The 14,164-nt window shown below is 45.2% G+C and overlaps 1 protein-coding gene across 10 annotated transcripts in view; it reads left to right on the top strand.

Moving 5' to 3' along the window:
* Window positions 1–14,164, top strand: part of LOC106897248 (F-box/WD repeat-containing protein 1A-like) — a 122,506-nt gene extending 108,342 nt beyond the window's left edge. For 4 of the 10 annotated variants that reach the window (XM_014957796.1, XM_014957843.1, XM_014957779.1 and 1 more), the window contains 5 exons: window positions 5,488–5,674; window positions 9,699–9,795; window positions 10,637–10,774; window positions 11,248–11,366; window positions 13,701–14,162. In XM_014957796.1, coding sequence (XP_014813282.1) covers window positions 5,488–5,674; window positions 9,699–9,795; window positions 10,637–10,774; window positions 11,248–11,366; window positions 13,701–13,989 — 830 coding nt within the window. In that variant the 3' untranslated portion in view covers window positions 13,990–14,162. Of the gene's footprint in view, window positions 1–5,487; window positions 5,675–9,698; window positions 9,796–10,636; window positions 10,775–11,247; window positions 11,367–13,700 lie in introns of all 10 variants that reach the window. The other 6 variants (XM_014957815.1, XM_014957806.1, XM_014957770.1 and 3 more) reach the window with 3 other exon arrangements.

Below are 14,164 nucleotides of genomic sequence, written 5' to 3'. Positions count from 1 at the left end.
CAGCTCCCTCAGCCTCTCCTCATCAGACTTCTTCTCCAGACCCCTCCCCAGCTCCATTGCCCTTCTCTGGACCCACTCCAGCCCCTCAAGGTCTTTTTTTGTGGGGAGGGGCCCAAAACTGGACCCAGCCCTCGAGGTGGGGCCTCACCAGTGCCCAGGACAGGGGGACCATCACCTCCCGAGTCCTCCTCCCCACGCTGTTCCTGACCCAGGCCAGGATGCTGGTGGCCTTCTTGGCCACCTGGGCACACTGCTGGCTCCTGTTCAGCCGACAGGCGCCCAACACCCCCAGGTCCTTTTCTGCCAGGCAGCTCCAGCCACTCTGCCCCCAGCCTGGAGCGCTGCAGGGGTTGGTGTGACCCAATTGGAGGGCCCAGCACTTGGCCTTGTTGAACGTCATCCCGTTATTATTTTTAAAATTAGAACTACTACTCTTTTTGGTTGCTCAGCTGAGGTTTCCCCTTTTCTTAGATTCTTTTTGTGTCTCTGTTTCATAGTAAAATTCCTTCCTGAAGCCATCACTTTGATTATGTGTTTACTGCTAATGGAGGACATAAGATTAAAGGATGGAAATGTTCTATTTTTTGCACCTCTGTAGTGCGAGAATATTATCCCAGCTGTTCTGGGCTGTGGCTGGTGGTGGATCTTGCAGAATGCACACGTAAAGTCCTCAGCACAGGAAGGACATGGACCTGTGGGAACAGGTCCAGCAGAGGGCCATGAAGATGCTCCGAGGGCTGGAGCCCCTCTGCTGTGAAGACAGACTGAGAGAGCTGGGGGTGTTCATCCTGGAGAAGAGAAGACTCCGGGGAGACCTTATAATGGCCTTCCAGTACCTGAAGGGGCTCCAGGAGAGATGGGGAGGGACTCCTGGTCAGGGAGGGGAGTGACAGGACAAGGGGTAACGGTTTTAAACTGAAAGAGGGGAGATTTAGATCAGATATTGGGAAAAAATTTTTCACTATGAGAGCGGTGAGAGCCTGGCCCAGGTTGCCCAGAGAAGCTGTGGCTGCCCCATCCCTGGAGGGGTTCAAGGCCAGGCTGGATGGGGCTTGGAGCAACCTGGTCTGGTGGGAGGTGTCCCTGCCCAGGGCAGGGGGTTGGAACTGGATGATCTTTAAGGTCCCTTCCAACTCTGACCATTCTATGATTCTGTGATAAAATAGTGTACCTGCAGTTTTATATTGGCCTGGTCTTACAGGCAGGAAAACTGAGGCAGTGGGAGATCAAATATATACAACAACAGAGTTTCAGAACCGGCCAGAAATTCCTGGCTCTCTGGGGTTTTTTTCAGACCAGTAGGTCATACCTGTGTAGATGAAGAGATAGAGGGTTAATAGATCAGCATTCCCGTGGCACAGTTCCCTGGTTTCAGATGGACCTGAGCAAGAAGCAGTACAGGTGGTGTCTCTGAATTGCTAGTTGAAGAGAGGAGTTTCTTGCCAAATGCTTGTTCTGTTCATACCTTTGGAGAACGACAATTTGTTGAAATTCTCATTCTTCAGAAGGGATTTCTCAACGTGAAATTTCAAGTTCTAGGGTTTAAAGATGGCAAAAAGCATGTTTAACTGTGAATTGTACAAAACATAAAGGCACTGCAGGAGTTTTGCTATGAAGTTAAATACGTAGACTCACTCGAGCTTTAAGCTCATTGTGCCCAGTAATCAAATAGCTGTTGTAGCATTAAAAAAAAAATCTTAGTTATGCTAAGTACCTGCTTTATGTTAGTTTTTAGTTGTCCGATGGCAATAATCTTGTGTACTTAGAGCAGCATTATAACTCCTGGAGCTGTTCTGTTTCAGAAAAACAGAGAGTATTTTGAAAGTGCATTGGTTTCCCCACTTTTGAAGTATACATAGAGTTCCATACACAATTTTTCTAGGTCTTTCTCCACAAAGCTCCATCAAAGCAAGCCAAGATGTCTCATTTGCACTTGCTTAATTTCATCCTGCAGGCCTTTTTCTGAAAATTTTGGGCAAATATTATAAACATTTTCAGAGGCACTCGAAATTTCCTAGCCATCCCTTATTTGTTAGTGGTCTTTTCAGTTCCCCAGGAAGCAGCTAATTTTACTTTCTCGGGACGCAGAACAGATAGGAATCACATCTGAGTATCTGAATAGTTGTGGGACCTGTGTGCTTAAATAATGTATGGGCATCAATTTGCATATTTGCAAGCTGGTAATGTCGTAGTGAATATAGCTCTAAGGGAGAAAATTAATGGCAGGGAATTAAGCTGGCGCAGGCTCTGCAGTCTGTGCAGGATGTCCTGAGTATAGGCAGGTTTCTAATGAGCAGAATGGGTAAGGGTAGGGTAAGAAACTGCCTAGGAAGGAGTGATGAACCTAAAATTTCAAATTAAGTCACATAATCAAAAAAAAAAAGAACCCCAAACTCTGTAAGTATCTTTTAGCTTTCTGAAATTCTCCAGCGTTCAGTATTGTGGTTTCATTTTTACTCCTTCATTCTCTCTCTGGCTCTCCCCCTCGAGTAAATAAAACAATAAAGCTACTTCAAAATCATGAGGCATCTTATCTCTGTCCTCCTAGCACTGTCCCAAAGAACGACCAGAATTAAAGGTAGTTTTAGATCATGAGCACCCCTTACTAATATAGAGTAAAATTGGCTCAGACTGTTTTCCCAGTACTTTGGACAGAATTAAGGTTGTTTGAAAAATGCAGCTTAACTGTGTACTTAACAAACTTTGTTCTGTTTCTGAAAAATAAGGTCTCTGTTTAGCATTTCCAAGCTGTTTAACATTTTTTATGAGGAAAGTAATTTTTAAAAGGGTTTAATGTGTGAAATAACTGAAATGTTCATGTTGGTATGGACGACTTGAATGGCTAATCGTGTTTCACGTCGATTTAACAGAAACTTTGGTGAGCAGAGATTTCTCTTTTTTAAGGAAGTGATGTTTTGTTAGATATATGTCTCAGAGAGTGTGCTGTTCCTAAGAAACTTAATTACAAAATTGAGTTTGCAGCCAGGCAAAATAACTGTGCCCTTCCACTTACCATAAGTGTAAGAAGAAGAGGCCAAAACAGTAGTTATTCCTTCTCTGCCAAGGGTCAAGGATCAATAGCAAAGGGTGGCTTAGCATCAGAGAATCACAGAATTGTCTGGGTTGGAAGGGACCTTTCAGATCATCCAGCCCAACCACCAACCTCACTCTGATAAAACCATCACTAACCCATGGCTCTAAGCACTATGGCAACCCGGCTTTGAAATCCCTCCAGGGATGGGGCCTCAACCCCTGCCCTGGGCAGCCCATTCCAAGGCTTAAGAACCCTTTCCGTGGAAAAATTGTTCCTCATCTCCAATCTGAACCTCCCCTGGTGCAACTTGAGGCCGTTTCCTCTTGTCCCATCACCTGTGACTTGGGAGCAGAGACCGATCACTGTCTCTCTACAACCAGCTTACGGTCAGGCAGGTGGTCACACCACCTCATGGCAACAAGATGTAAAGTGCAGCTACTGATGATGCAGAAAGGGTCGGTGGATCCGAGGCAAACTTATGGGTGAAGATTGCTGGGCTCAGTTTATTGTTGGCTCCTTCTTAAAGCCACCAGTCTGTTCCCTGTATAAAATAATTCCTTGTTGTGCTGCTTGCATAAAGCCACCAGTATGGATACTGCAAAGGCATTTGTAAATGTCCTGCTGGGTCTGTAGACATCTTTGGGTCCATTGGAAGGAACACAGACTGGGAAAGCAAATATGCTATTTCCACCCAGCTCAGGGCTGCAGGTTTCCGGGGGTATCTGAGGAAGCAGAAGGACACAATATCCCTGTCTGCCCTTCCAAATTGTGGAATTCCTGCAAATTCCAACTTACTTTCACTATAACGTTGTATCTCTCCTTCCACGAGTGGCTGTAGAGTCAATCTAAATTTACAAACACTCTTTTTTTAAAGGATTTTATATAGTGGCTGTATATATGTTTTCAGATTAAATACATAATAAAGGCTGCTGATGCTTTTATTCTGCGGGCTGACATCTAATTTTGCATCTATAAAGATAAGAAATGTCAGGCCTCTTTCTGCACTCGCTGGTCGTGCGTGGTACCGTTCACAGGCTTTTCCTACCTAGGAATGGAAGCATAAAACGCTGGGCAAGAACATCTCACCCAAAATGTATTATAAATTTAGGATGTTTGGAAGGAGTGAGAGGAGGCACGTTGAGTTTTCTTGTTTTCCTGCATTGGGAGATAATTCTGAGATCTTTTGGTTAACAAAAACAAAGGTTGGGCCTTTTTTGGGTCTCAGAATCAGCTGCTTGTGCCTGGTTTGGCTCTGCAGAAGGACGGACACGGGACTGTAAAAACACATTTGCTGCTTTTTCTTTCCCTGGCACAAGCAAAGCCTGGTCTTTGAGGCTGTTGTTTGAAAAGCAAGAAAAGAGGTCTTTAACTCTGTCCCGAATGTGAACCAGGGGGAAGATGCATGAAATACCAATCTGCCATGCTTCCTTTTTTTGGTTGGTTTCAACATTATGCCTGAGGGTTGGTGGAGTCTAAACTGCATCTTTCCCAAAGGCTCTGAAGTTTGCCTGGTGAAGTGAGATAACCTCTCGACGGTGCGTCTCACTTGTGGATTAAACAGCCTCCGACTGAGGCTGTAGTTGTGCAACATCTCATTTAAAAGGCCTCTTATTTTCCTGAGGTCTTGCTGGTGCTTAGATTTGAGTGGGGAAGGGCGTATTTTTACTGGATGCATCCATCCAGTTGAGAGACGTAGCGTAACCTGCCCTGGCCCCCAGCCACACAGACTTTCCATGGGGCTGCTGGGTGCTAACCCAGCCATTGCTTTACATCTCACTCCAGCCAGCCTTGGGATTCACACTGGAAAATAGTTGCAAATTGTTCCATTTTTGGTGCATATTTTTCCTCCACCCGCTAAAATAAATGAAACTAGCAAACCTGCTTCACTTTCTTCTTGCACAGCCTCTCCTCCCCTCTCCACTTTCCCTGTGCATCTGCATATCCTTCCCTCCCCCATGTCTAAAGGTACCACTACCCTTCAGGGCACACATTGGGAATATATATTTTTTTCTTCATTACGTTTAAAAGCTACTGCTTTAGCAAAAACAGCTTTTGAGCCGTTGGAACATGAGAACAGCTGTAGCAGTGAGATGAGAAATGGTCCTAATATAGAGAGATTTTGGGGGCTGCGTCGCTGAGTTGGAAATGCCATCCATAGAATATCCCCCTAGTGCTAAAACCCATCGAAATAGATTGGAATGACTTCTTGGATTCTTTATTATTTTTAATGACTTGTTGTGTTATATCCAAAGGAAGTTGGAGAACGCTCTTCACTCCTGAACTTCGCTGCAAATGCTCTTCTGTGCATTTTGTCCAGCTCTGCGTGCCGAGGAGTAGATGGAAAGAGAGGGGATCTTTGTACCGTTGAGGGGAGTTGTATTAAGCTCCACGTCTCCCCAGCAAATAATCCCTTTTTTTTTCTTTTTTTTTTTCTTTTCTTTTCCCTCCCCCAGCTCGGGGATTGGATCACATTGCTGAGAACATTCTGTCCTACCTGGATGCCAAGTCGTTGTGTGCTGCTGAGCTGGTGTGCAAGGAGTGGTACCGGGTGACGTCGGATGGGATGCTGTGGAAGAAGCTCATCGAGAGGATGGTCAGGACAGACTCCCTCTGGAGGGGCTTGTCGGAGAGGAGAGGATGGTGAGGGAATTGCATCTTCACCTCTTTTGCCCCCGTTCAGGACAGTAGGTGCCACGTGCTTCAAACCCTGTTTGAAGAGGATTATTTAACACCCTGAAACATCACGTTGGTTCCAAACCTGACAGTTGCTTAAATCAGAATTTGGGGGCTGGGGAGTTAGGGCATCATTTTGGCTACGTGGGGGCTTTTTCCTCACCTTCCTCAGCTGATCACGCTCTTATCCCACTGTGACAAGTCAGATACACAGGCTGAGATTTTTACACCCAGCTGTCATTGGGTTCAAATTAAGAAGCTGTGTACGCCCCAGGGGAGCACTCAACTAGTCAGCAGTTTGGAGCACAAGAGCTTTTTTAGGGGTGGCAGTGGGGCAGCATGTGCTATGAATTAGTTGTTTCCTGATAGGTCTGTTTGTTTTCCTCAGCAGATTTTCACTATTAGATATCTGTTTAATTTTCAAACTGGAAGCTGAGGGTAGGTACCACGGAGAATAGGGGACTTTAGAAATGCAGATAGATTAGTTAATAATCATCTGGAATAGCCTTACTACAATGTGGGTCTCACTCAAGTTTGAAGCTGCTCTGTTAACATTTCATTAGAACTTTCCCTCTCAGGGGTATGTCCTTTAATACATAATTTTCTTTTCCAAGGGTGTCCCTAGGATGTTGGCAGAAAGGAAGCTGGGTATGAATATTTCATAAACAAGATAAAAGTGACAGCTCAGGCATTTTGGTTGCTATTAAAAAGAAAAAGATACGGAGTTGCAAACAAAGAGTCCTGCTTTATGGTTAATTTTGTTATACTGTTTGTCTCAGGAAGTAAAGGTTAGTAAATCAGGATTATGAAACGTCCTTTAGAAATAAATACTATGTTGATCTGCTTCCAATAGTGTAATGTTTCTAAAAAGTGTAAAGTAAACACAAAGCATGACAGTGGTAACTTCTGCATCCATCTTAGTGCCTTGTTCTCTCCAGGACTTCTATCATCATTCTCTATTGTTGAGGTCACAGTAAGTCCAAAGAGGACCTTGAGAGGTTTAGTTCCTCCTGTTTCCCAAATGTGCAGCTAGTTTTCTCTTATGCCAGATGTTTCTTTAACTTCTTCTCAAAAACCTTCACTGATGGAGATGTCCCAGGCTGTGCCTGGGCGAACAATGGCACTGTTTCACTAATTTTAGTGTTAGAAAGATATTCCTGAAATCTAGGCTGTCTTCCTAGTTACAGTTCTACACATTATGTTTAGCCTACACAGACACACAAAACAGTTCCTCATCCTTTTTGCAGAAATCTTTTGCATGTTGGAAGATGATCATGTTTCCTACATATTGGATGCACTACCCAACCATGATCCTGTGTGCCCTTGTCCTCTTGTGATTCTTGATTTTCTCTGTTTAGACCCTCCCCAGTTACTCTACTCACAGAATCACAGAGTCCCAGAATGCTATGGGGTTGGAAGGGACCTCTGGAGATCATCCAGTCCAACCCCCTGCCAGAGCAGGTCCACCCAGAGCAGGTCCCACAGGAACGTCTCCAGGTGGGGTCTGAATGTCTCCATAGAAGGAGACTCCACCACCTCTCTGGGCAGCCTCTTCCAGGGCTCTGCCACCCTCACAGCAAAGAAGTTCCTCCTCATGTTCAGATGGAGCTTCTTATGTCCAAGTTTGTGCCCATTTCCTCTTGTCCTGTCCCTGGGCACCACTGAAAACAGACTGGCTCCATCCTCCTGACACCCACCCTTGAAGTATTTATAGGCGTGGATCAGTTCCCCCCTCAGTTTTCTCTTCTCCAGACTCAAAAGCCCCAAGTCCCTCAGCCTTTCCTCATCAGAGAGATGCTCCAGGCCCCTCATCATCTCTGTAGCCTCTGCTGTCCCCTCTCCAGCAGTTCCCTGTCCCTCTGGACTTGGGGAGCCCAGAACTGGTCCCAGTGCTCCAGATGGGGCCTCCCCAGGGCAGAGCAGAGGGGCAGGATGACCCCTCTCCACCTGCTGCTCACACTCTTCCTGATGCCCCCCAGGATGCCATTGGCCTTCTTGGCCATGAGGGCCCATTGCTGGCTCATGGGCATCCTATTATCCAGTGTCATTGCATCTGCCATATAGAGCTTTGTAGCTTGTAATGAAGCCCAACGCAGTGCGTGGCACAAGGAAGGGATGAGCTGGGCAGTTTGGAATAAGAGGTGACTGGTGGTATTTGGTGACAGCCCCTCACTTTGCACATGGGCTGCCCAATTTCAGCATTTGCAGCTCATGGTTTACAGCAGGAACACCTCGTTCCGCAGCGTGGAAGCCTTCACTCACAGCCTGTCAGGGAACAAATAAGGGTTACATAGATTTAGAGAAATACAAGAAAGAAGCCTAAAGTCTGGCCATGTTTGTGTCCATCCAAATACTTGATTGAATTGGCCGGTCATCAGAATCTGCAAACAATAGTTCCTTTTATCCCAGAGCCACAACACAACGGCCACGGGGATGCCGTGGAAATTCCAAGCAATCCTTTAGCTGAATAATAAACAACTGACTCTACACGCAGCCAGGCAGGGCTTATTGGTATCAACAAGACCTTGAGTTAGGTCTGCTGGTAAAGCTGCAGATGGTTGACAGCTTTTCAGGCACACAGGCTTTTGTACAGATCTCATCGACCTACCTCAAGTCTTCCAGGATGTCCCCTAGGTACTACCTGTATTCTCCAAAGCATTTTTTGGTCTCCCTGGGCCAATAATTTTTAATTTTCTTGTATGCACTTCCAGACTGGATCACAGTAGATAGGTTCCCACCTGGTTGGTGGGTTGCCTCCATCCCTCTGTCCCTTCTCCATGTGTGTTTGTCCCTAAATGAATGGATGCTGCTCGCTGTATTTGAAGACCCAGATGATTGCTCTCTCCAAAGTGGAAAGCACCTTTCTCTCAAGTCGTACTTAGAATCAGAGAATCATCCAGGTTGGAAGAGACCCTTGGGATCATCCCGTCCAACCATCACTTAAAGTACTTTATTTAAAGAATTATCAGAAGTTCCTTTCTGGAGCATTTCTTATTTTGTTTGTTTGTTCCTATCGTTTGCTACTGCCTTATAACCTAAAAATTTTTGGTACATCATTGTGACTTGCCTGGTTCAGATACGTCGGGGCAGCTAATGTACAGCCTCTCAAATGAGTTTCCAGGTATGGAAAGGGCAGGAAAAGAAACGCACAAGAAAGTATTGAACAATTAATTACGCCGTAATGGAGCGAGGGAGGGAGAAGGGGAGAGCTGGCCCAGTGTAAACTCCCTGCCTCTGATGCCAGGATTACACTCGGAGGCATTTGTGCCTCTCTCCATTTTGTGAGGCACGTTGCCAGGCAGAGCAGCAGTTAGCACGCCCATGGTGGGGTTTACTAGCTTCCACACCGTGTTTGGTGGCTTCTTAACTTCAGGATGAGGAATTAAAGTTTTTTACACAGCAGGTAGTGATTGCCGTTTACGGATTTTTTTTCGGAGCAAAAATCTAGCTTGGGATATGAGTATTCCAAATCGGGGCTGAAACGAGGGAGGCACCACAGATGAAGTGTTGCTTACCAAAATATAACAGTAGCAGTAAAATGTCCATGTACCAAAGCTGATACCGTTCCTGCTAATGCAGATAAAAGCTAGCTTTGACTGCGTGGTGAGTTTGAGGGTTCCTTGTCTTCTTTCTTTTTTTTTTTGTACACTATTTTGCAGGTGACCTCTGGTGGGGTTATGTGTATTGTGGCCATGAGCTGTTCTCACCTCCTATTGACTTGAACGGACTCATGTCCGTAATAGATAATGTATTTCCCTTCCCTGAGTGAGTAGGCACAGATTTTTCTTGAGTATTTCAGTGTCAAAATGCAACACTGACATGTTGCAGGGGAAGCAAGAAACCACCCCGTCTTACTGAGTCAGTTAAGATTGTCTATGAATCCATCTGAGCTTTTCCACCGTGGTTACCCATTTGTAAAATGCCAGGAGGACCTTTCTCCAAACTGGTGAAATGTGATTTGTGTTCCATGGGAGTGTTCTTTGTCTTCCAGGGGACAATATCTATTTAAAAATAAACCTCCTGATGGGACTGCGCCACCCAACTCTTTCTACAGAGCACTTTATCCCAAAATTATACAGGACATAGAGGTAAGAAACAGCTTCCAGATGTGATGGTCTTTGGTGATTTGGGTTTTTTTAATGTCCCCAATTTACTCTTGATGCTGAAATTCTGAGAATACTAAATCTGATGTGTCTGTGTTTGTCCAGAGTTTGTAGATGTGGGATAGTTACACAAAGCCCCAGGCTTCACTGCTTCTTTAGACAGAGGATGGGTTGGATTGTTGAGTGAGCTGTTTGCAGATGGAGTCTCTACACGTTGCACCTCAGATGTCACAGCAGCACCGTGCCATCTCCATTTTCTCTATTCCACAGTACTTTGCTCCACCCAGCGCAGATGAGACCTATTAAGATGTTCCAGGGAGGTATCAGGAGCTGAGCCAGGGAGAAAGTGCATTCTAAAGACTGCAATCCTAAGACCCAGGGACACAAGAAGAAACTGAGCAGGGCTGCCTTGTTTCTAGTACAAGCAAAATGTCACGTTGTGGTAGTTTCCTAGTGGCAAAAGCCATAAGTGTTTGTACAACCACGTAGCTGGAGCTCAGCTGAGACTTCCTCTGCAGTTGTTTAGATGTTGAGTCAGAGGGGCTTAAAAGTTGGAGAGAGAAAAATGCTTTTAAGTCACTTCTCCCTCACCATTTCGGATAACACAAACGAGTTTAGCCATGATATGTTTTCCAGTTTTTTGTCCATTTAATTGATTTTATTACATGCAGTACTTCTTCTAGAAAGCTGGTATGTCATTGTCTGCTCCTGATCGCAGGAAAAAGTGTGAAGAAAAGTATCTGCTGTCTTCTTAAACAAGCAAAAAGGGGGAAGATAATTCCGTGCTTTATTTTTACTTCTCTTTTGTCTCCTGTCTCTCCTCAAGACAATAGAGTCAAACTGGCGGTGTGGAAGGCACAGTTTACAGAGGATCCACTGCCGAAGCGAGACAAGCAAAGGAGTTTATTGTTTACAGTATGATGATCAGAAGATAGTAAGTGGCCTACGAGACAATACTATTAAGGTGAGAATGCTCCAAAATGGCATATTAATGGCATGCAGGGTCTCTGCCATAAATAATAGTGTCCTAATTTCAGTGATGCCTGCTCAATCTCTTGTTCAGTAACCTAGCCTTCTCCTTCCCCCACCTCACGCCTGCACAGCGTGGACGCCGCTTTTATCTGGCAAGAGAGACCCTGTTTTCTTACAGACTTCACAAGCAGAGGTTTTTGCCCATCAGTAATTACAAGCTGTGTAATTACTGTGCCCTGTACCCTGATGAGAAGAGTAAAACCAATGTTCATAGTAAAGGCAGTAATATCAAAGATGTTAACGAATTGCACCAAAGAGCCTGTAGAAGACTACAGATGCCACTAAAGGTGTTCTAACTGCACTAAGGATGATGTATTGTAGTAAAAAACAGACCAGTCAAACCAGTAAGTGCTGAAAGATGAAAACCTTACTAAGCTGTCTGGTTTTGAATGTTTGCTATCCTAGATCTGGGATAAGAATACGTTGGAATGCAAGCGAATCCTCACTGGACACACGGGTTCTGTCCTGTGCCTCCAGTACGATGAACGGGTGATCATTACTGGATCTTCGGACTCAACGGTCAGGTGTGTGCTTGTGATTTGGAGCTTTCTGTTTGCCTCTAAGATTTTAGCTTTGCAGGCTGCTGAGATTATCTTTTCTTAATTGTATGCTGTTTGATCGATTCCGTGAAGTAGTTCAGCGTATTTGTTCAGGAGTACCCTCTCCTTGTTCATCAGATGTCCATCCAAATGACTGTCAAGGAGAAATGAGAACCTAAGCAAAGGCCAGTCAAGGTCGAGATGACTTAGGAAGGCCATCTGGCATTCCACCAAGGTTCTGCATGTTTTGATACTCCCTGATCATGTTTTAAATTCTCTCTGAGAATAACTTTTTTTTAAGTCGGTTGAAGTTTCCAAAGCAAGTTTGAAGGTTTAGTCAGCCACTTACTTTTAACAAAAGATGTATGACTAGATCTCCTGCGACTTTTAATTAAATCTCAGCATGATGTTTCTTTTCATTCAGTCTTTCTAACCTCGCTTTCCTTCCAGTCTCCAGCAAAAGGCTGGACACCTCAAGTCAGCACTTGTGGTGCATGTTGTGCAGGTGTGAAGTCCCCTAGACATGTTACAGGACCTGCAGTGTAAATCCAGGCACATACGAGTTAGTGAATTGCAGTATGAACTTGGATGGGAAGGAGCAAGTCTGTCTTCTCCATGTTGTTGTGTATTCTCCTCGTGTCAGAGTACAAACAATGCCCATGCAGGGAAGTTACAGGCAACAAAAAGCCGTGTCAGTGCCCTTTTCTGAAGCTATTAGCGTGTGTTCCTGTGGCTGCAAGCTCCTCATGGTTAGCACCGTGCTCGTGTGTGAACACCACTGTTAAGCTAATCACCATTACATTTCCTTCCTGCCACGTGATGCATGCAGTCTGCTATTAGATTTCGGGGTCCTATCACGAGTAGGAATCCAGAATTTCGGCAACACCACCTGCCTGGAGACTGTGTGGGGACTGCACTGCGCTAAACGGGTGGCAAAAGGGAGGCTGGTTCCTGTAACAAGCACCATCATCTTCCATGGCAGGCCAGGCAGGCCAAATTGCAGACTGGCTACTTGCCCAGAAGTACTTTGTTTCCCACTGCATCTCTAAATGCTCGTGCAGACCCCAGGGGCACATAGGATGCATCACTTTTATCCTCGGGTCTCCTCAGGAAGAGGGGCTTCATCCAATAGACAGTACAGATGGGCTCTTAATGCTTCTGAGATCTCGGGGATGCACTTGTCCAAAGAAGTCAGTAGGTCTCCAGCTCCTGCTCGGTTTGGCAGCCCTGTCTGCAAACTGCTCCTGCCTTAATGGCTCAGGTCTTTAAGGCTGTGAGTTTTTCTCCTTCACGTTTTGTTATTGGAGTGTAGTTTCCTTTTTCATTTATAGTCCGAAAGTTGCTGCACTTCAGCCTCCGTAAGTCAGAAAATAAGACATTAGAAGTCTTTCTCACATCACGCCTTTTCTTAACAGCTCGCCTTATTGGCGAGGTTTTAAGGTCTGCAGTGGTTGATGTGCCTGGTGATGCAGCTGTTTGCTGCTGTCACCTACTGTATCTGGGATACAGGTGAGATAGTGCCAAAAGAAATCTCCTTCTGGAGGGTAAAAGAAGTTTGCCAACAGAATAGCCCAAAAGAAACATTTTTAAGCCTTAAAATCTTCATTTCCAGCCCTGGAAGTTCTGTATGAAGCCTTTGTGTAACTTTCATCTTAAATTATCTTTCAGCTGAACCAGTTGGCTCCACTAACATTAAACTGACATAAATGCTGTGTCTTAATGTGGGTGTTCAGCACGTTCCTGGAATGTACCTGCGCACCCGATGCACTGCAGGGAAGTGCAGTCCATGGTGCCACTTCTGGCAACTACTTACATTTCTTTGCAAAGCCTTCTCTCGTCTTCTGCTTCTGCTTGGAGTTGACAATCCTGTGAGAGAGGTCAAAATTGAAACCTTTCTCTGCACTTGCTCCTCCACAGGTCATGGTTAAGCACTCCTTGACTGGTGATGGAGTGTGCGGGAGGCTGACACAACCAGGAAACATCAGTCGTTAAGGCTATCAATCTCATACCTTTCCTTAGCTCTATATTCCCTTAATTAAAGAACACATTTTTCCTGCCTGGGTTATTTTTGTGGTGTTGAACTGCATTGCAGGCTTTTTGGCTGCTGGACTGCCTCAGCGTATGCAATATAATCAACAGGTTTATATAATACATCTGGTGATGAACTATTTAATAGCCGTAGATATAACTCCTGGTGTCTGCTTCTCTAATATTGCTAGAGAATCCATTACCTCTCCCTGTCCCTCTCTCACTTTGCAGAAAATCCACCGTATAGTTTTTTTAACTCTCCTTTCTCTGCTTTTAAATTTGAACCTGTAGGGTGTGGGATGTGAACGCGGGCGAGATGCTGAACACGCTGATCCACCACTGCGAAGCGGTGCTGCACCTCCGCTTCAACAACGGCATGATGGTGACGTGCTCCAAAGACCGTTCCATCGCCGTCTGGGACATGGCTTCACCAACAGACATCACCCTGAGGAGGGTGCTAGTAGGGCACCGGGCTGCCGTCAACGTAGTGGACTTTGATGACAAGTACATTGTGTCAGCGTCAGGTGACAGAACTATCAAGGTGAGGTGTTTTCATTTGCGGCGCCGGGGTATTTATTAACCAAAGAGCAGTGACCAGATGGGAAAGATGCTTCTTTTCAGTTATCACACAGATCTTCATTTAGAACTTTAGAATCACAGAATCAATTGTCTGGGTTGGAAGGGACCTTTCAGATCATCCAGTCCAACCATCACCCTAACTCTGATAAAAACCATCACTAACCCATGGCTCTAAG

This window comes from Calidris pugnax, unplaced genomic scaffold, assembly GCF_001431845.1.
Source record: "Calidris pugnax isolate Ruff unplaced genomic scaffold, ASM143184v1 scaffold4, whole genome shotgun sequence".
Classification (NCBI taxonomy): domain Eukaryota; kingdom Metazoa; phylum Chordata; class Aves; order Charadriiformes; family Scolopacidae; genus Calidris; species Calidris pugnax.
This window is presented reverse-complemented; position numbering and strand designations above follow the sequence as displayed.